Source organism: Pogoniulus pusillus, chromosome 24 (genome assembly GCF_015220805.1).
Source record: "Pogoniulus pusillus isolate bPogPus1 chromosome 24, bPogPus1.pri, whole genome shotgun sequence".
In the NCBI taxonomy this organism is placed as follows: Eukaryota; Metazoa; Chordata; class Aves; order Piciformes; family Lybiidae; genus Pogoniulus; species Pogoniulus pusillus.
Window position 1 is genome coordinate 8,883,520 of NC_087287.1, and position 20,609 is coordinate 8,904,128.

Genomic DNA, 20,609 nt, shown 5'->3' on the forward strand with positions numbered 1-20,609 from the left:
GCCCCCCTTTTCCCAGCGAGCCAATGGGGAGCGAGCCTAGCGCGGCCCGTGGCGCATGCGCAGTGCGGTCCGGACGGCAGGGTCCTTGGGGGAGGTGAGCGGGGGGGGCCCGCCGGTACCGGAGCCCTCGGGAAGGGGCTTCAGAGCGGAGGGGCTCCTGGAGTGGCTTCTGGTGGCCACTAGATGTAGCTTGCTCCAGAGGGGGAGGCCCGGGCGCTTGGTCCCCGCTGTCTCCGGACACGAAGGTCCCCTGGGGCCTTTTTGGGGTCATGGTGTGGGGGCAGCGCGGTTCGATCCTGGGGGGTGCCGGAGAGTGGGGGTAGGGGCTCGGGCTAGGGCTTTTGGGTACTACGGAGGTGGGGGAGGCTCCCCGAGGTTCCTAAGGCAGGGCTTGGGGGCGGGCAGGACCCCTGGGTCCATTTCAGGGGGGTCGGACACCCCTGGGGGCGCACACCCGGGTTCCCTGGGGGAGATGGGGACACGCACAGGGGGCCTGGAGGGGAGGTCTGGGTTCCATCCGGGAGCTGGGGGTCGGGAGGCAGGGGTCAGCCGGTGGGGGGACGGGACAGGATGCCTGGGGTCCCTTTAGGAGGTGTGTGGGGGCCAGGCAGTGGGTCACTTGGAGGGGACAACACTTCAGTCCTATGCGGGAAGTGAGGGGCGGGAAGCAGGATGCCTGGGTGCGTTTTGGGGTGGGGGGTGGACATCTGGGTTCTTGGGTGGGGAGGGCTGGGGGAAACAAGACACATGGGTCCCTTCTGGGAGGTGGTGAGGCCTGGGTCCGTTCTGGGGGGGGTTGGACATTTGGTCCCTTTGCAGGACAGGCATAGTTGGGTCTTTTTTCAGGGGACACAGTTGGGTTCTCTGAGGTCTTGGGGGGAACAGGGCAGGTGGGTCCCTTGTGGGGTGGTGCACATCTTGGGGAGGGAGTTGGACATTTGGGTCCCTTGGGGGTGGGCACAGTTGGGTCTCTTGTGCAGGGCAGGGAACAGGATGCTCGAGTTCTTCTGTGCGAGGAGGTGGTGGGGCCAGGATCTCTGGGTCCATTTTGGGGTGGAGGGAGGACAGGACATCTTGGTCCTTGGTAGGTGAGGGGCAAACAAGACAGTGAGTCCATCTTTTGGGGTGTGGGGGGGTAGTTTGGTATCTGAGTCCCTTGAAGCAGAATGGGAGACACTGGAACCCCTTGCAGGAGGAAGGCTCACAGGGGCACTGTGTCTCTTCTGGTAGTGGGCTGGGGGTCAGGACTCCTGGGTGGGTGCCCTGTGGGGAGCTGGGGAGTGAGAGATGTGCTCAGGACCACTCCCAGCCACTGGCTGAGTGGGCACCTGAGTGTCCTCAGGCTGTGCACCTCTGTCCCAGCAGGACTGGAGATGGCGGCGCTGCGCTTGCTGTACCAGGCTGCCCGCAGAGGTGAGGCTGCACCGGGCACCCCTTTGCCCCTTTCTCCTCCCCCCCAAATCCTCCCTGACCCCCCTCTCTCTCTCTTTCCTACCCACCAAGGCCCGCCGGCCCCCCTGGGATACCTGCGCCCTCTCAGCACCAGCACCCCCAGGGACTGCTACAGTGAGTTGGGGCATGGGATGGGCGCAGCTGGAGTGGGCACAGCTTCCCCCTCTTCACAGGGTGGACACAAGTGGGGTGGTCATATTTCTCCCTGTGGAGTGGGCACAGTTGAGGTGCCCACGGCTTCTCTTTTGCCCATGGGGTGGGCACAGCTTCCTCCTCTCCAGGAGGGTAGGCACAGCTGGAGTGGGCACACCTTCATTTTCTCTGTGCTGGGCACAACTTCCATCTCCTTGAGATGGGCAAAACTGGGCCGGGCACAGCTTCTGCTCCACGGGGTGGTCAGAATTTCCCTCTCCCTGTGGGGAGGGAGTGGGATACAGCCATGGAGTGGGCGCAACTGAGGTGGGCACAGCTTCCTGTTCCCCGTGGAGTGGGCACAGCTGGCACAGCTCCCCCTGCCCCACAGAGTACGTCAACGTGCAGGAGCCAGCCATGGACATGCGCTCCATCACCGACCGGGCTGCCCAGACCCTGCTGTGGACCGAGCTCATCCGAGGTGACTCCCGCAGGGACAGACCCCTCTCTTCCTCCCCTCTGCCCATCTGTGGGGTGCCCACCTCCCACCCTAACCAGCCCAGAATCTCTTTGCTTTTGTCTTCTAGGCTTGGCCATGACCCTGAGCTACCTTTTCCGGGAGCCAGCCACCATCAACTACCCCTTTGAGAAGGGTCCCCTGAGCCCACGCTTCCGTGGGGAGCATGCCCTGCGCCGCTACCCCTCGGGAGAGGAGAGGTGCATCGCCTGCAAGCTCTGCGAGGCCATCTGCCCAGCACAGGTCAGCCCCAGGGCCTCCAGCTGCCTCGGGGGTGGGCTGTGTGAGGGCCTCAGGTCACCCTCAGGCACTTTGTAGATGACACCAAGTCGGGTAGAAGTGCTGGGTCTGCTGGAGGGTCTACAAAGGGGTCTGGCCAGGCTGGATCCGTGGGAAGAGTTTCAAGCAGGTCAAGTGCTGGATGCTGCATCTCGGTCACAATAACCCCAGGAAGGCTCCAGGCTAGGGGCAGAGTGGCTGGAAACTGCCTGGTGGAAAAGGGAGGAGTTGGTGGTGGTGACTGGACATGAGCCAAGGTGTGCCCAGGTGGCCAAGAAGGGCACCAGCAGCCTGGCTTGGATCAGCAAGAGTGGCCAGCAAGAGCAGGGCAGGGATTGTCCCCCTGGACTGGCACTGCTGAGGCAACACCTGGAATCCTGGGGTCAGTTTCTGGCCCCTTGCTCCCAAGGACATTGAGAGGCTGGAGCAGGTCCAACTGAAGCAGGGCAACAAAGCTGGGGAAGGGTCTGGAGAACAGGAACAGTGAGGAGCAGCTGAGGGAGCTGGGGGTGTTGAGGCTGGAGGGAAGGAGGCTGAGGGGAGAGCTTCTGGCTCTCTGCAGCTCCCTGCAAGGAGGCTGGAGGCAGGAGGGGATTGGGCTCTGCTGCCAAGGAACCAGTGCCAGGACAAGAGGAAATGGCCTTAAGTTGCCCCAGGGTAGGTTTAGGTTGGCCGTGAGGAGAAATGTCCTCATCCAAAAGGGTTGTCAAGGCCTGGCCCTGACTACCCAGGGCCGTGCTGGAGTCCCCATCCCCAGAGAGGGTTCTCAAAGCCCTGGAGCTGCGGTGCTGAGGGCCACGGTGTGGCGGTGCCCTGGGCAGTGCTGGGTTAGGGGCTGGACTCCACCATCTTCCAAGCTCTTCTCCAAGCGAACCCACTGCAGGGTTCCCCTCCCCTCCCCTCCTGCCGCTGGCTCTGGCGGACGCCCCCGGGCGGGCTCTGACGGTGTCCACGTGCCAGGCGATCACCATCGAGGCCGAGCCCCGCGCCGACGGCAGCCGCCGCACCACGCGCTACGACATCGACATGACCAAGTGCATCTACTGCGGCTTCTGCCAGGAGGCCTGCCCCGTGGATGCCATCGTGGAGGTGGGCAGGGGCGGGCAGGGGGCGCACACACGTTGCTGCGGGGCAGGGAGACCCTCTCCTGCCCTCCAAGCCCCGCTGGAGGCTGATGGTGGGGTCCGTCAGTCGGTCCCGGAGGCCAGAAAGTTCTTGTCTTGCTAGGGCCCCAACTTCGAGTTCTCCACGGAGACACACGAGGAGCTCCTCTACAACAAGGAGAAGCTGCTCAACAACGGTGACAAGTGGGAGGCTGAGATCGCTGCCAACATCCAGGCCGATTACCTCTACCGGTGACAGCTGCATCTCCTCCCCTCCCCCCACAAAATAAAGGCTCTGGGGGGGTGGGGGTGGTTCTGCCACCCCCTCCCCTCAGGTGCACTATGGGCACCAGTGGCTTCTGAACCTCCACCTTCAGCTTTCTCTGTCTCTCCTCTGTTTTGGGGCAAATAAGGGGTTGAAGCCCCTGGTTGGAGGTTGGGTAGGGGTCTGGGTGGATTTTGGGGAGCAGGTTGTGTGTCCTGGTGTGCCAGGGTAAGGGCACAGGAGAAGGGAAAGGTGTGGGGTGGGACCATGGGGCAGTGGTGAGGGGGTGCTTTAAGGGATTGCTGGGGGGGTTCCTAGGGCTCACCCACTAGGGGGGATGGGTGGCTATGGGACTGGGTGGGATCATTCCTGAGCCCCAGCTTCCTGGGACAGCCACTGAGGAGTGGGTCCAGAGGTGCCAAAGAGGATCTGATGGTACCGAGTGGAGGTCCTTGTGGCACTGAAGAGATCCTGGTGGCACCAAGGTGGCACCGAGAGGGTCCCAGTGGTACGGAGAGGGGATCCCTGTGGTACTGGGGTGGTCCTGGTGGTACCGAGGAGCGTCCTGGTTGTACCGAGACAGGGTCCCAGTGGCATCCAGATGGGTTTGATGGCACTGAGAAGGTTCCTGGTGGCACCGAAAGGGGTCCCTGTGGTACCAAGGAGGGATCCTGGCTGCACTGAGGGGGGGTCTCAGTGGTACCAAGGGGGTCTGTTGGTACCAGAGGGTACTGAGAGGGATCTGGTGCTACTATGGGGGGGATCCCGTTCGTACCGAGGAGGGTCCTGGTTGTACCGAGGTGGGATTCCAGTCGTCCTGAGGGGAGTCCAGTGACGCAGCAGAAGGTCCCGGTGGTACCGAGGTGGGTCCGGAGGTGTCAAGGAGAGAGTCCAGGTGTACCGAGGCGGATCCCGGTCGTACCGCGGAGAGTCCCGGTGGGACGGGCTGGGGGGTTCCCAGCTCCGAGGCAGTGCCGGGATCCCACTTCAGAGGCTGAACGGCTGGGGAGGGGCCTCCCAATCCCCTCCATCCCTCGGAGCTGAGGGGGTCCTGGGGGCTGGGTGCACCAGTGGAAGGGGATTCCCGGAATGCGGTCGGCGGGGCCGGTCCCGGTCCCTCCCCGGGGCCGGGCTCTTCCTGGGGAAGAGGAAGTGCGGGGGCGAGAGCCCGGCCAACCCCGTGCTCCCGGGTAGGGGGGTGTAGGGGGGCCCGGGGTACCTTCTGCACCTTCCCTCCTCCCCGCTTCCTCGCCGGCCCCGGGGGATGCGCTGGTCCTGACTCGGAGGAAGCCGAACGGGAGGGTGGAAGGGGGAGCCGGGGGGAAGGGGCAGGGGGCGGCTGTTTGCGAGGGGGGTGTCGGAAAGTGCTTTGCACACGCTGGGCTGGGAGTGGCGGGGTGGGACCGGGGCGGGACATCGCCGCCGGCCGCGCTCCGGGACCACCGCGGCCGCGCCGCTGCAGGACACCCGCGCCCCGGCACCCCCCAGCCCTACCTGCTGCTGCTCCCCACCCTCCCTCGAGGTGACCACCCCCTCCTCTCCCCAGCCTTTCCTGCCGCCGCCTCCCCACGGAGCTCTTGGGGTGACCCCCGGCCCCTTGCTGTCCCACCTCAGGACCTCCGGCGTGACCGCCTCGGTCCTTGCTTCTAGTCCAGGGTGACTCCCAGCCCTGCCGCCGCCTCCTGGGACCCTCGGGGGGACTCTCTAACGCTCCTTCCAGCCCTTGCTGCTACCACCCTGCCCAGAGACCCCCTGGCATGACCCCTAGCCCTTGATGCTACCCAGGGCCTGCCACCAGCCCTTCAGCCCTTTCTGCCACCCTCGGGGTGACCCCCAGCCTTGCTGCTATCCCCTGGAGCTCCCTAAGGCGACCTCCATCCCTTCCTGCCACCCCTTAGAGTGACCCAAACCCCTGCTGCTACCTCCTGGAGCCCCCTAGGGTGATCTCCACCCCTTCCTGCCACCCCAACACTTTCTGCCATGACCCTGACCAGACCCCCAGCCCCTGCTGCCTTTCTCCACCCCTTGCTGTCCTCCCTGGGACTCACAGAGTGACCCCCAGCCCTTCTTGCTCCCCTCCTGCGTGATTCCCACCCTTTGCTCCTACCCGTAGGTTGAGCCTCCAGCCCTCACCCTCTGTGCCACTCACTCCTTTGCAGCCAGGGCCACCCAGGAGCGGGGTGCCAGGGGGACACCATGGGGTCCCTGTTCCGCAGTGAGGAGGTTTGCCTGGCTCAGCTCTTCCTCCAGTCTGCCTCAGCCTACAGCTGTGTCAGCGAACTGGGAGAGCGAGGGCTGCTGGAGTTCAGGGACGTACGTAGGGGACAGGGGGACAGGGGGCTGGGGGGTGCCCTGGGGGCACTGGAGCTGCTCTGGGTGGGTTTGGGTGCCCTAGGTGCAGGAGGTTAAGTCTGGGTGCCCTGGGAGGGGTAGATGGGTGGGTTTGGGTGCCCAGGGTGTAGGAGGTTTTGGGTGAGTGGTTTGGGGTGCCATGGGTGCAGGGAGGTGAGTCTGGGTAGATTTGGGATGCTGTGGGTGCAGGGGGTTTGGGGTGACTGGTTTGGAGTGCTCTCGGTATGGGGAGATTTGTCTCAGTGGCCTTGGGTGCCCTGGGTGTAAGGGGGTTAGGGTGGGTATTATGGGGTGCTCTGGATGCAGGAGATTTGGGGTGGGCGAGTTTGGGTGCCCTGGGTGGGTGCAGGTGGTTTAGGGGTGTTATGGGTGCAGGGAGGTGTGTCTGGGTGGGTTTGGGGTGCAGAGGTTGGGTGCTGTGGACATGGGGAACTGGAAGCAGGGGCTGGATGCAGATGGTTTGGGGTACCAGGGACTGGGTTTGGTTGGTCTGGGGTGCACTGGGTGCAGCAGATGGGCATCCTGGGGCGCTCTTTGTACTGAGAGCTTGCCCAGGGGTATTGGGGCCAGTCCCACTATAGCCTTGGTCTGTACCCTGCAGCTGAACCCCAAGGTCAGTGCCTTCCAGCGACGCTTTGTGGGTGAGGTGCGGCGCTGCGAGGAGATGGAGAAGACCTTCAGTGAGTGTTAGGGGATGGTGCAGGTGCTATGGGTGGGATTGGGTGCTCTGAGTGATTTGGGGTGCCATGGGTAGCAGGGAGGTGGGTCTGGGTGGGTTTGGGTGCTGTGGGTGCAAGGGCGTTTGGGGTGAATGGTTTAGGGTGCTGTGAGTGCAGGATGGGTGTTCTGGGTGGGTTTGGGATGAGTGGTTTAGGGGGCAGAGTGTAGGGAAGTTGGCCAGGGTGGGTTTGTGTGCCCTGGGTGGGTGTGAGGTGGTTTGCACTGCTGTGAGTGGCAGAGAGGTGGGTCTGGGTGGGCTTGGATGCTGTGGCCGCCAGGGGGGGTTGGGGTGAATGGTTTAGGGTGCAGAGTGTAGGGAGGTTGGTCAGGGTGGGTTTGGGTGCCCTGTGTGGGTGCAAGGTGGTTTAGACTGCTGTGAGTGGCAGAGAGGTGGGTCTGGGTGGGCTTGGATACTGTGGCTGCCAGGGTGGTTTGGGGTGATTGGTTTAGGGTGCCACGGGTGCAGGGGTTTGGTCTCCTTTTGGTGGTCTACCCTTGGTGGGGGTCGGATTTGGAGCTTCCCACTGTGACCTCTCCCGACACCTAACTGGGGCTGCCTCAGCCTTTCTCCAGCAGGAGTTACGGGACGCTGGGCGGGTGCTGGCCCCGTGTCCGGACAACCCGCGGGCACCGCTGGCACGGGAGGCTCTGCGGGTGCAGGAGCAGTCGGAGCAGCTGGCACAGGAGCTGCGGGAGGTCAGCCGCAACCGCGCGTCCCTGCGCGGGCGCCTGCAGGACCTGCGCCAGTATCTGCACGTCCTGCGCGAAGGTCGGCGCTTCACCAGCCTGCCGGTGAGTGCTGCCCGGCGCTGCCGCCGCCCTGCGCCCTCATTCCTTCCGTGCCAGCCTCATCCGCCCGCTCTCCATCCCGCCAGGCCTCTTTGGGTTCGCCGCCGCGGTCCCGGGCGCTCTCTGAGCGTGAGCCTCTGCTTGACCCATCCCTGCACCAGCATCTTGACCGCAAGATCAAGTAAAAGGGGTGGGATGTGGGGTGGGGAGAGGAGCAGTGCCGTGGATGTGGGGCAGCTGGGAAAGCTGTGGGATAAGGGTTGGACATGAGCCGTGGGGCAACTGCTTGGCAATGGGGCATCTGGAAGGCTGTGGGACAAGGGATGGAGGTGGGCTGTGGGGAAGTGGCATCTGGGAAAGCTGTGGGACAAGGGATGGAGGTGGACCATGAGGCAGTAGTGTGGTCATGGAGCAGCTAGAAGGCTGTGGGACAAAGGATGGAGGTGGGCTACAAGGCAGCATGGTCATGGAGCAGCTGGAAAGGCTGTAAAATAAGGGTTGGAGAGGATCCATGGGGCAGGGAGCATGGCTGTAGGGCGAGGGTTGGAGAGGATCCATGGGGCAGGGAGCATGGCTGTAGGGTGAGGGTTGGAGAGGATCCATGGGGCAGGGAGCATGGCTGTAGGGTGAGGGTTGGAGAGGATCCATGGGGCAGGGAGCATGGCTGTAGGGTGAGGGTTGGAGAGGATCCATGGGGCAGGGAGCATGGCTGTAGGGTGAGGGTTGGAGAGGATCCATGGGGCAGTGTTGTGGCCGTGTGGAGGAGCCCCAGGGCAGGGGCAGCAGCAGCTCCACGCCATGCCCCCACAGCTTCGTGGCTGGAGTCATCCACCCGTGGCGGGTGAGCGCCTTCGAGCGGCTGCTGTGGCGCGCCTGCCGTGGCTACTTGGTGGCCAGCTTTGTGGAGATGCCCGAGCCCATGGAGGACCCAGCCACGGTGAGTGGGGCGCCAAGGTGGTGGGAGCTTGGTAGGGAATTAAGGCTGGAATGACCAGGGGCTGACATGGACTGTATTGTCCCCAGGGTGAGAGCATCACCTGGGTCATCTTCGTCATCTCCTACTGGGGTGAGCAGATTGGGCAGAAGATCCGCAAGATCTCGGACTGGTGAGCCAGTGCCCACGTGCCCAGCCATGCACAGCTTTATTCAGCAGCATCCTCCTGTGGGGGCAAGCTGGGCCACCCCAGGGAGCCTTGGCACCACCCAACATGGTGACATCCACCCATCTGTCCATCCCAGCTTCCACTGCCACGTGTACCCCTACCCAGAGAGCGAGGCCACTCGGGAAGACACCATGAGTGGGCTCCACAGCCAGATCCAGGACCTCAGTGTGGTGAGCTGGGCACCACCATGGGGACTGGGGGGGACACCATGATGGGATGACACTCCCAGTCCCTGACCTGCTCTGGTTGCCTGCAGGTGCTGGAAGAGACGGAGCAGTACCTGGCTCAGGTGCTGGACAAGGTGGTGCTGGCACTGCCCACTTGGAGGGTGCAGGTGCAGAAGATGAAGGCCATCTACCTCATCCTCAACCAGTGTAGCTTCGATGTCACTGAGAAGTGCCTCATTGCTGAGGTCTGGTGCCCAGTGAGGGACCTCACTCAAGTGCAGGATGCCCTGCGCCAGGGGTCGGTGAGTTGCTTGGGGTCCTCAAGGCCTCATGCCAAGGTTTGCTCGCTGTCTCTGTGTCCTTCTGCTAGATTTTGCTTGTTGTCCATGTGTCCCAGTGCCAGGGCTTGTTTGCTGCCCCCAGGTCCATGTGCCAAGGATTGCTCATTGTCCCCATCTCAGAGGTTTCTTTAGCATCCCCATGCCCTTGTGCTGGGTTTGCTTGGTGTCCCCACTATCTTCATGCCAAGGGTGGCTTGGTGTCCCCATACCTTCATGCCAAGGGTTGCCTGGTGTCCCCCATACCTTCATGCCAAGGGTTGCCTGGTGTCCCCATACCTTCATGCCAAGGGTTGCCTGGTGTCCCCCATACCTTCATGCCAAGGGTGGCTTGGTGTCCCCCACACCTTCATGCCAAGGGTTGCCTGGTGTCCCCACACCTTCATGCCAAGGGTTGCCTGGTGTCCCCCATACCTTCATGCCAAGAGTGGCTTGGTGTCCCCCACACCTTCATGCCAAGGGTTGCCTGGTGTCCCCCACACCTTCATGCCAAGGGTTGCCTGGTGTCCCCACACCTTCATGCCAAGGGTTGCCTGGTGTCCCCATACCTTCATGCCAAGGCTTGCTTGGTGCCTCACATACCTTCATGCCCAGAGTTGTTTGGTGTCCCCTTATCTTCACGCCAAGGGGGGCTCGGTGTCCCTGCGTCCTTCTGCCACGGTGGGGTGGGAGGGGTTGTGTGGGCAGGGTGGGTGCCAGGGGTCATGCTCTGGCTGCTTTTCTCCCCCCACTCTCCCCAGTACAAGAGCGGCTCGAGCGTGGAGTGCTTCGTGCAGCGCATCCCCACCTCGGAGAGTCCTCCCACCCTCATCCGCACCAACAAGTTCACCGCTGGCTTCCAGAGCATCGTGGATGCCTATGGGGTGGCCAGCTACCAGGAGGTGAACCCTGGTAAGACCCTTCCAGCCCTCTGCCCTCAAGGCTTGGGGCCAAAGGCCTCCGTACCATGTGGTTCTGTGTGCCACCTGCAGCGCCCTACGCCATCATCACCTTCCCCTTCATCTTCGCCATCATGTTTGGGGACGTGGGACATGGGCTCCTCATGTTCCTCTTTGCACTCTGGATGGTGATCTATGAGGACAGGCCCAGCCTGAGGCAGGCCAGCAATGAGGTGAGGGCATGTGGAGTGGGGCCAGGCTTGGAGGTGCCAGATCCTGCTTGGAGGTGTGAGATCATGCTTGGAGGTTTGGGATGTGGTTGAGGGCATGGAGTGGACCTGGAGGCATGGGATGGGGTTGGAGACGTGGAACATGGTTGAGGACATGGGGTGGGGTTGGTAGCATGGTATGGGGTTGGGATGTGGAATGTAGTTGTGAGCATGGAGTAGATCTGGAGAGATGGGATGGGGTTGGAGATGTGGAACATGGTTGAGGGCATGGAGTGGACCTGGAGGCATGGGATGGGGTTGGAGATGTGGGATGAGGTTGAAGATACGGAATGTAGTTGAGGGCATGGAATGGACCTGGAGGCATGGGATGGGGGTGGTGGTGTGGGATGAGCTTGGAGCTGTGGAACATGGCTGGGGGCATGGAATGGACTTGGAAGTGTGGGATGGGGTTGGTAGAATGGGTTTGGAGGTGTGGGATGGGGTTAGTGGTACAGGATGGGGCCGGTGGAATGGGACTTGGTGGTATGGGATGGGGTTGGAGGTTTGGGATGAGCTCAGAGGTGTGGAACATGGTTGGGGGCATGAAATGGGCTTGGAGATGTGGGATGGGGTTAAAGGCATGGGACATGGCTGGAGACATGGAGTAGCACTGGAGACGTGGAATGGGGCTGTAGGTGTGTGCGATGGACTTGGAGCCTTAGGACACGGTTGGAGGCATGGGATGGGATTGGTGTTCAGTGTTGGGGTTGGAAGTGTGGGGTGGGATTGGAGACATGGAGTGGATTTGGAGGTGTGGAACGAGGTTGGTGGTGTGGGGCAGGGTTGGTGGTGTGGGCCACAGGAGCCTCGTTTGCCCCCGCCAGATCTGGCTGACGTTCTTTGAGGGCCGCTACCTGATCCTGCTGATGGGAGCCTTCTCCATCTACACTGGCTTCATCTACAACGAGTGCTTCAGCAAAGCCACTGTCATCTTCCCCTCTGCCTGGAGTGTGGCCGCCATGGCCAACCACTCCTCCTGGAGGTGAGACCCCCCTCCAGCCCCCTGGGAACTCTGGGGCTTGGTCTCTTCTGCCAGGCACCCAGTGACAGAACAAGAGAACACAGCCTCAAGCAGTGCCAGGGCAGGTTTAGGATGGGTGTTAGGAGGAAGTTCTTCACAGCAACAGTGATTGGCATTGGAATGGGCTGCCTGGGGAGGTGGTGGAGTCCCCATCCCTGGAGGTGTTTAAAGGGAGGCTGGATGAGGCTCTTAGTGCCGTGGTTTAGTTCATTAGAAGATGTTAGGTCATAGGTTGGACTCCATGATCTCAGAGGTCTTTTCCAACCTGGTCAGTTCTGTGGTTCTGGGAACCCTGCCCAGCTCTCTGCCCACACTGACACCTCCTTGCTCTGCCTCCAGCTCTGACTACCTCGCCACCCACCCGTTCCTCACCCTGGACCCCAACGTCACCGGCGTCTTCCAGGGGCCCTATCCTTTTGGGATCGACCCAGTGAGTGTCCTCTGGAGGAGAGGAGAGGGTGGCACCTGTGATGGAGTGCCTCAAAATCTCACCTGCTTTGTCCATGACAGATCTGGAGCTTGGCCACCAACCACCTCAACTTCCTCAACTCTTTCAAGATGAAGATGTCTGTGGTGCTGGGCATCGTGCACATGGGCTTCGGTGTCGTCCTGGGCATCTTCAACCACGTGTGAGTCCTTGGGGCTGTACCCATGGGCTTTGGCCACCCATGGTCATGCTAACAGGACCCAGGGCTGGGTTCACCTGGGTGGGGTGGGTGACTGGGCTCCTGTACTCCAACATCTGGGTGGGACTGGAGAACACATGAGGGTGGATGTGCAGGGGGACACCAAGCAAACCCCAGCAGAAGGACATGAAGACACTAAGTAGCTCCAGCACAGTGATGTGGAGACACCAAGGCACCTCATCAGGTCGTGGGCACACCAAACAGAACCCATCAGAAGGATATGGGAGACACCCAGCAAACCCCAGCAGAAGGACATGCCTCAAGCAACTGAAGACATGGGGACACAAAGCAAAGCCTAGCATGGGGACACCTGTTAGAAGGGCATGAGGACACCACACAAACCCCAGCAGAAGGACATGGGGACACCCAGCAAACCCCAGCACCAGGCTGAGCGTGGCTGATGTCCCCCTTCCCAGGCACTTCCGCCAGTGGCACCGGCTGGTGCTGGAGTTCCTGCCCGAGATGATTTTCCTCCTGGCACTCTTTGGCTACCTTGTCTTCCTCATCTTCTTCAAGTGGATCAAGTTCACTGCTGCCAACTCTTTGGTGGCCCCCAGCATCCTCATCCACTTCATTGATATGTTCCTCTTCACCTCCAACGTTGACAACCTTCCCCTCTACCAGGGACAGGTAGGACTTCACTGAGCTGAAGCTGACATCCACCTGGGGACCTCCTGTGCACCCCAGGGAACCCTGTGGAGGCTCCTGTGGTGGGGAAGGGGTGGCTGGGATGGTGGGAAGGGGTGGCTGATGTGATGGGGAAGGGGTGGCTGGGATGGTGGGAAGGGGTGGCTGATGTGATGGGGAAGGGGTGGCTGGGGTGTTGGGAAGGGGTGGCTGGGATGGTGGGGAAGGAGCAGCTGGGGTGTTGGGAAGGGGTAGCTGGGGTGATGGGGCAGCTGGGATGGTAGGAAGGGGTGGCAGTTGGGGTGATGGGGAAGGGGTGGCTGGGATAGTAGGAAGGGGTGGCAGTTGGGGTGATGGGGAAGGGGTGGCAGTTGGGGTGGTGGGGAAGGTGTCCTCCCTGCCTCACGAGGGTGGCCATTCTCAGCTCAGTGCCGGAGGTGACCTCAGAGCGTTGTCTGTGTGCCGCAGGTGCCGGTGCAGACGGCGCTGGTGGTGCTGGCGCTGGCGTCGGTGCCCGTCCTGCTGCTGGGGACTCCGCTCCACCTGTGGCGCCGGCAGCGCTCGCTGAGGAGCAGCCCTGCCACGGTGAGGCTGGAGTCACGGCGGTGGGGTCGGTCACGGCGGTGGGGTCGGTCACGGCGGTGGGGTCAGTCACGGCGGTGGGGTCAGTCACGGAGGGCCGTGGCGTGGCCTCACCGTGGGCGATGTCCCCGCACAGCCGGTGGCCGCCAGGGAGCAGGAGCCGCTGCTGGAGGGGCAGGAGGCTGGCAACTCCGTCAACGCCACCAAGGAGGACGTGGAGAGCGGGGGGCACGGCCCGGATGCCAAGGCGAGGGACGCCGACCCAGCGGGCTCGGGAGGGGTGCTGGCGGTGGCCGTGCCCGCCGCTGACGCCCCGCACCTCCTGTGTCTCTGCAGCACTCGGACCCGGCCGAGATCTTCATGCACCAGGCCATCCACACCATCGAGTACTGCTTGGGCTGCGTCTCCAACACCGCCTCCTACCTCCGCCTTTGGGCGCTCAGCCTGGCCCACGCCCGTGAGCCTCCCCTGAACCTCCCCACCCGCCCCGTCCCCTGCCGCAGCTGGCCACACCTTCAGCCCTTTTGTCCTTGTCGCCGGCAGAGCTGTCGGAGGTGCTGTGGACCATGGTGATGCGCAACGGCTTCGTGCGGCTGAGCTACGTGGGCGGCGTGGTGCTGGTGCCGGTCTTCGCCGCCTTCGCCGTGCTCACCGTGGCCATCCTGCTGGTGATGGAGGGGCTCTCCGCCTTCCTGCACGCCCTGCGCCTGCACTGGTGAGCCCTCCTTGAGTGCCGGGGTGATGCTGATGGAGGTGATGGATGTTCCCCTCCCCCCCACCCTTGAAGATGCTGCTCCTCACTACCCCTTCTCCTCCAGGGTGGAGTTCCAGAACAAGTTCTACGTGGGCGCTGGGTACAAGTTGTGCCCCTTCACCTTCACGCCTGACCCCTGGGAGTAGCTGTGTCTGGGAGCTGCTCCCCGGGAGTGGCTTGGAGCATCATCTGGGCCCACTCCACCCTCACCCCACTGCTCAACCAGGGCAGCAAGAATTCCACACCCCCCCCCCAAATGCCCCAGGTTGAGGAGTGGCAGCGTTGTGCCCACCAGTCAATAAACCCTGTTCCTCCTCCATGTCCTCTGTTGTGGGCTGGGTGTGGGAATCCCCGGGGGTGGGCGTCCTTGGGTGCCCCCCACCCCATCACTGCTGCCCATAGCCAAAATGGGGGGTTGTGGTGGTGCTGTAGGTGCTGAGTGGGGGGAAGGTGGGCAGGGGGTAGGGCAGGGCGCGAGGTTTGCCCCCCATGTAGACACCAGTGGGACAGGTGAGGGGCTGGAAGGGGGATGTGGGCAGCTCAGGAAAGCTGGGGGGAGCTGGCTGGGGGGGAGCAGTGGTGACCAGTGCCCCCTGGCTGCGGGGAGCCCCTGGGGGGGGCAAAGACAGCAGCAAGGGGTCAGGACTGCTCCCAGGCCCTCTACCTTTCTCCTGCTTCTCGTGTTGGGGGGGCAACGCGGTGGTGCGGGCACGGGGCATGGCACCCAGCAGGGACCCTGCGGGCACCCCACACCTGTAAGAGAGATAGGGTGGGGGGCTTAGGAAGGTAGGATGAGGGCACGGAGCCCCTCCTGGTGGCATCAGGGTGGGGTCTTACCACGGCTCAGGGTCACCATCCCGAAAGCCCTTGGCAAAGGGGTTGCTGGCGATCTTCAGCTGGGTGATCTAGGGAGGGCACCACGGTCAGGGCATGCCTGGGGTGGGGGGGGATGGTCACCTGGACGTCCACGCCCCCCACCCCGAGGCTCACCCGGTGGTTCTGGTAAGCTGTCACTGCCATGAACTGGGTCTCAGGGAAGCTGAAGGACTTGAAGTTCTGGTGGGCGAAGCGTTCGCTGTCGCGGCGAGGGTCGACGAAGACCACGTGGAAGCGCGGCTGGTAGCGGTGCATGGAGTTGAGGATGATCTAGGGAGGAAGGGATGGGGAAGGCAGGTGGGCAGGAAGCTCCCTTCACCACTGTCTTGTCTTCCCCTTCCCCACCCCATCTCCCAGCCCAGGGTCAGGTCCTCACGTGGCCGTTGTCATCCAGGAGGTTGTTGGTCAGCTTGAGCTTGTCGAAGGAGACGATTTGGCGCATCCACTGCGCCCCCTTGGCTGGGGAGTCAGGGTGGAAGTGGACTCGACCTGGGGCTGCTGGGTCAGCTCGGCCTGCTGCCAGCCAGGAGGAGCTGTGGAAGGCATATCTAGAGCAGGGGGGGAGGCAGGAGGGGCTCAACACCACCAGAACCTGCTCCTCGCTCGCCAACCCCAGCGTCCCCGTGGCTACGTCCCCACCTGTATCTCTTGTCATCCAGGGGGATGAAGTCCATGAGCAGGACATAGTCAGCCAGTGGGTCCAGGCCTGACAGCTTCACCTGGAAGGTGGGGAACATCCTCCTGCGGGCAACAGGGGGTGGAGATCAGAGAGTCGTGGAGTTGGTTCCGTTTAAGCTCACAGAAATTCAACCCTGAACCCAGTCCTGCCAGGGCACCACCAAACCATGGCCCTCAGCACCACAGCTCCAGGGCTTTGAAACCCCTCCAGGGACGGGGACTCCACCACTGTCCTGGGCAGCCTGGACCAGCCCTTGACAACCCTTTTGGATGAGGACATTTCTCTTAATCTCCAAACTAAACCTCCCCTGGGGCAGCTTGAGGCCATTTCCTCTTGTCCTGTCCTTGCAACAGAGCCCAACCCCCTCCTGCCTCCAGCCTCCTCGCAGGCAGCTGCAGAGAGCCAGAAGCTCTCCTCTAAGCCTCTTTTCCTCCAGCCTCAACACCCCCAGCTCCCTCAGCTGCTCCTCACTGTTCCTGCTCTCCAGACCCTTCCCCAGCTTCCTTGCCCTATCCCCGGCCCTGCTCCAGCCCCTCAGTATCCTTCTTGGAGTGGATGGCCCAAAACTGAACTCAGGATTTGAGGCGTGGCTCACCTTGAGGTGTGCACCCCAACCCTGGCACCCCCCCCAGCCCACTGCAGCCCCTACCTGCCCGCCTTGGTGACGATCATCTCGGTGCCCAGGCGGTTGAACTCCTCCCAGAGGCTGCCCATCTCCAGCCGCGCCGCGGCGTGGCACACACGCCGGTTCTTGCCACTGCTCCCCAGCCCCTCACCTGCCCACCCGAGGCTAGTGCCACAGGGGGACCCTTCACCTGCGCCCCCCAGAAAGGCTGTGGAGAGGTGAGTGGGATATAGGGGGGGAACTGGATGTGAGAGCAGACCCTATGCCCCATCAGGTGCCCTCTGCACCGCCACCCACCCCATCGCATCCTCCAGCCACGCACCGTTGGAGGACCAGTGGAGCTCTGCCCTCCTCCCTCCTCACTGGGGTCTTTCTCCCCCTCCCCATCACAAGCCCACTCTTGTGGGACTGGGTGACCCAGCACACCCCAAACCCAGCACAAAGCTCCATCTCTGGCTCCTGAGGAGCATCACCATGGAGGGGCTTTACCTGCCATGGGTGCAGCGGGTGGGCAGAAGGTGTCTGTGTCTCCTTCCTCCAGCACGGCGGCGGTGGAGACCCCACCAAAGCCCTCTCTCAGTGCAGCAGCAGCTCCACACTGTCCCCCCGCAGCCAGCTGGGGGGTTTTATGCCCCAGTCTGGGGGTGGAGACGCTGGGAGTGGAGCACAGCCCCTTCTTCCAGACCTGCCCTGATGCGATGATGATGGACGAGAGGTGAGAGGTGGGGACCACTGGGACCACCACCAGTCCCCAGCTGGATCTTCGGGTACCTTGGGCTGGGGGTTCCAGCTCTCTTGGAGTCTCCTTGTCTGGGTGGGGGGGAGGTGGGGGCTTCTCCAGGGAGCCAGCAGCTCCTTGTCACCATCTGGAATGAAAGTCCATGATGGGGGTGCTGGCTGCTTGCAGGGGGGTGGTGGGGAGGACCATTCCCCCCCCTTTCCTTCATCCATCCCAAAGCTGGTCCTGCCACTTCCCTGCTACCTGAGCACTGCCCCATCTGAGTCCCTTCCACCCCATTCCTCCCATCACGATGCTCACTTTGACAGCAGAAGATGGATGGGGACAATTCGGTGCCAGGGGGACAAGGGATGTGTGTGGGGAGGTGAATGATGGGAGGAGTGGGGGGGGGGAAGGAGAGAGGCTACCCTAGAGCCTCCCACTCCTACCTGAACTGCAATGGAGCTGTGGACATCACCTCATCCCCTGTGTGCAGGGGGCAGTGGTGGAGATGATCTTGGAAGGTCTCCCACCCAAACCACTCCATGATTCAAATGCTGGAATGTGTTTGGGTGGGATGAGGGCTGCTGGACCTCTGGGGATGGGTTTGGAGGCAACAGGGGACATCTTCATGTGGCTTTTTTTGTCCCCAGTCATGGTGGCACCAGCTAAGGGCTGAGACTCTGAAGGACTCAAACTTCCCTTCTGCTTTGGGATCGATGCTTAAATCCTTCCCATGACCATCAGAACAGAGAGCAGCTCCACCAGCACCCCCCCAGCCCAGTGCTGCCAGGCTGCCAGGTGGCCAAAGGACTGTGTGGGCAGTGCTGGCTTTTAGGATCAAGACTGCTGCAGAGCAAGGAGGGATTCATCTCCCCAAGGCCCTCTGTGCCCATCACATCCCTGCCTGTGTCCTGTGCCTGGCGGCGTTGGCTCAGCCCCATCCATCTCCTGCTGTCAACTGAGCTGTGGCCACGGGGCTGGTATTGAGAGGGGAGATGAGGAGGTGTGAGAGGAGATGCTGACAGCCAGGAGGAGGATGGAGGGGGCTCAGCTCCAGGCACTCCCCCAGACCTGCCAAGGCTCCTTGGTCAGATGTTTGGGTTTTGGTTTGGGGTTTTTTTCTGCTGGAGAGAAAAGGAAAGTTGAGGCTGTGGCTCTTGGAAGGATTTTTAAACCCCAAATGCAGCCCAGAATGTGGAGGTTTGATCTCAGCAGAGCATCATCAGGGAATCATGGAACAGTTTGGGTTGGTAAATGCCTTTAAGATCCTGGAGTCCTGTCATTAACCAGCCCTAAACCACATCCCTCAGCACCACATCTCCAAGGCTTTGAAACCTCTCCAGGGATGGAGACTCCACCACTGCCCTGGCCCAGGCCTTCACAACCCTTTTGGAGTGGGACATTTCTCATGTCCAACCTAAACCTCCCCTGGGACAACCTGAGGCCATTTACTCTTGTCCTGTATCTTCTTGTTACTTGGGAAAAGAAACCAACTCCCACCAGGCTCCAACTTCATTCCAGGGAGTTGCAGAGGGCAGTGAGGTCTCCCCCTCTCCTTTTTCTCCATGCTCAACAAGCACAGGTTCCCTCAGTTGCTCCTCACCCTGTTCTCTGTATCCTTCCCCAGCTCCATTGCCCTTCTCTGGACCCGCTCCAGCCCCTCAGTGTCCTTCTTGGAGTGAGTGGCTCATCACTGCCCTTGGCTCTCACCAAGGTGTGTATGTAAAGGCTGTAGAAAGAGGCTCACCACATCTCCTGTTGGGCTTGGGAACCTTCATCCCAACCACCAGAGGCTTGCCAGCTCTAGAGCTCTCCTTTGCTCTTTCAGAAGGGCCTTTTCCCCCTCTTGCTGACCCTTTCAGACCTTCTCCACACTCCTCATCTGACCCTTCCCATTACCCTTCTTCCAGTTTTGGACACCTCTCCCTCAGCTCTCATTTGCCTACTGATGGGTGGGATAAGATAAATGTCATCAATCACAGTGCAAGGACTTCAGATTGCCTTGGATGATCCCATCAGGATTAAGAAGCAAATCCTCCCTGGAAGCCCTCTCCTGGCAGAGGAAGTACAGGAAGGGTGACCAGGAGAAGCCAGCATGCATGTACCAAGGGCAAGCCAAGCTCCACCAACCCAAGATCCTTGGGTGCTGAGATATTGGTCATGTGGATGGAAAGAAGAGCACTTGATGGTATCTACCTCAGCTTTAGCAAGGTTACCGAGGTCCTCTGGTGTCTCCTCACAGCCACATTGTCAGCTATGGCTTGAGTTTCAGTTGTTCCATCCCTGGGAGTCTTTAAGGCCAGGTTGGATGTGGCTCTGAGCACCCTGCTCTAATGTGAGGTGTCCTGCCTGTGGCAGTGGGGTTGGAGCTAGATGATCCTTGTGGTCCCTCCCAGCCCTGGCAAGTCTGTGCTCTAAGATGGGTAGAAAAATCAGCCATGGTGCCTGGGTTGTTGATGGACACTGCTACCAGCCCTGGCTCAGCTCCTGGGGAGCCTACACCCTCGTTGCTGAGGTCCCATCAGCTCCCTGATGGCCAATATGGCACTTAAGGGTTCCTAATGATCTCTGAAGTGTCTGTGTGCCGAGGCGACAATTGCTCTGCTTGCCCTGAAGGGAGCCCAGAGCCCTGTGGCTCTCTCAAGCGCAGCTCATCTCCTCTGCCTGCGCTTCTTCTCCCAGCTGAAAAGCTCAGAGAGAAGCTAATGACCTGCTGTGGGCTTTGGCACTCTCCTGGGGCTCTAAGAGTCCCCAGATTCCACCAACTACTTTCGATGCCACTCCTTTATCTCCGAGCTCTCCTGCAGAGCTTCCGAGCAGGTGTGGCTGCACACCCCCCTCCCAGACCAGCAGAAGGTAAGCAGACAGTGCTGCCAGCATCTCTCAGCTCAAGCTGGCTCTCCAGCACCAGACCCATGAGGAGGGACAGCGCAGCACCTATCTCCTGCAGAGAAGCAGCAGCTCCCATCTCCATCTTATGCCCTGCAGGGTCCTGGGCTCCAGTTCTTCAGGGGACTCTGTCCTTCCCAAGAGAAACGAGGAGTTGGCTGTCCTGTGTCCTCACCACACAGCTGTGGAGAAGGGAGGTCTGCAGATCACCCTGTTGGAGAGCATCCTCTCTCTGCTGACCACGATGGACTCCTGCATGAGGAGCAGAAGCTTTCCTGTGAGGAACATTTAGAGAGCTTCCAGTTGCTGAGATGAGGAAGCCCCCTCCAAGTTACTTCCCTCCCCAGCCCAACTATTTTCAGCTTTTGGGGGATGTCCATTTCCATCTGAAGGCTCTAGGTAGAGGGTAAACACCCAAGAAAAGCTTTTACAGCTCAGCCAGTGTGGCAGGAGGGAGGAGAAACCAACACAGACCTCTGAGAGAGGCTCCATCATCAGGAAGAAGTCACAGCAAAGAGGGAAGTGGTCAGCAAAAGCCAACCAGAAGACGAATAATCAACTTTGCATTGTGTTTTCCTGTGTTCCAGGTTGAGCTGGATGATCTCAGAGCCCGAAGCTGACCACAAATGAGGTGAAACACACCCCCAAGGTAAAGCTGCTTGGCTGTGGATCCTCTCCACAGCTTCTCATGAGGCTCCTTGCTGGAGATGCCCCAGAGGACCATG

The 20,609-nt window shown here is 61.4% G+C and overlaps 3 protein-coding genes across 6 annotated transcripts; 2 read left to right on the top strand and 1 right to left on the bottom strand.

Moving 5' to 3' along the window:
* The first annotated feature begins 34 nt into the window (after window positions 1-34).
* NDUFS8 (NADH:ubiquinone oxidoreductase core subunit S8) lies at window positions 35-3,853 on the top strand. 3 transcript variants are annotated; one of them, XM_064163386.1, is made up of 7 exons: window positions 35-94; window positions 1,366-1,413; window positions 1,504-1,566; window positions 1,976-2,065; window positions 2,172-2,344; window positions 3,341-3,469; window positions 3,608-3,853. In XM_064163386.1, the coding sequence occupies exons 2-7, from the start codon at window positions 1,374-1,376 to the stop codon at window positions 3,737-3,739; spliced, it is 627 nt and encodes a 208-aa protein (XP_064019456.1). In that variant the 5' UTR covers window positions 35-94; window positions 1,366-1,373; the 3' UTR covers window positions 3,740-3,853. The 3 variants fall into 3 exon arrangements, with proteins under 3 accessions (XP_064019456.1, XP_064019458.1, XP_064019457.1); XM_064163388.1 differs by lacking the exon at window positions 35-94 and adding an exon at window positions 116-245; XM_064163387.1 differs by lacking the exon at window positions 35-94 and adding an exon at window positions 117-272.
* Window positions 3,854-5,110: 1,257 nt separating this feature from the next.
* Window positions 5,111-14,413, top strand: TCIRG1 (T cell immune regulator 1, ATPase H+ transporting V0 subunit a3). Of its 2 annotated transcripts, XM_064163317.1 has the most exons (20): window positions 5,111-5,270; window positions 5,908-6,061; window positions 6,702-6,780; window positions 7,383-7,612; window positions 7,696-7,790; window positions 8,420-8,546; window positions 8,633-8,715; window positions 8,849-8,942; window positions 9,029-9,241; window positions 10,018-10,168; window positions 10,249-10,388; window positions 11,249-11,406; window positions 11,785-11,875; window positions 11,956-12,074; window positions 12,548-12,761; window positions 13,227-13,343; window positions 13,477-13,587; window positions 13,677-13,797; window positions 13,884-14,055; window positions 14,159-14,413. In XM_064163317.1, the coding sequence occupies exons 2-20, from the start codon at window positions 5,945-5,947 to the stop codon at window positions 14,238-14,240; spliced, it is 2,514 nt and encodes an 837-aa protein (XP_064019387.1). In that variant the 5' UTR covers window positions 5,111-5,270; window positions 5,908-5,944; the 3' UTR covers window positions 14,241-14,413. The 2 variants fall into 2 exon arrangements, with proteins under 2 accessions (XP_064019387.1, XP_064019388.1); XM_064163318.1 differs by lacking the exons at window positions 5,111-5,270; window positions 13,477-13,587.
* Window positions 14,414-14,480: 67 nt separating this feature from the next.
* Window positions 14,481-16,576, bottom strand: TBX10 (T-box transcription factor 10). Its single transcript, XM_064164007.1, has 8 exons — window positions 16,572-16,576; window positions 16,299-16,439; window positions 15,610-15,711; window positions 15,347-15,518; window positions 15,085-15,240; window positions 14,932-14,999; window positions 14,759-14,847; window positions 14,481-14,704 (listed from the first exon to the last, which is right to left on the bottom strand). The coding sequence occupies exons 1-8, from the start codon at window positions 16,574-16,576 to the stop codon at window positions 14,481-14,483; spliced, it is 957 nt and encodes a 318-aa protein (XP_064020077.1).
* Between the last annotated feature and the right edge of the window lie 4,033 nt (window positions 16,577-20,609).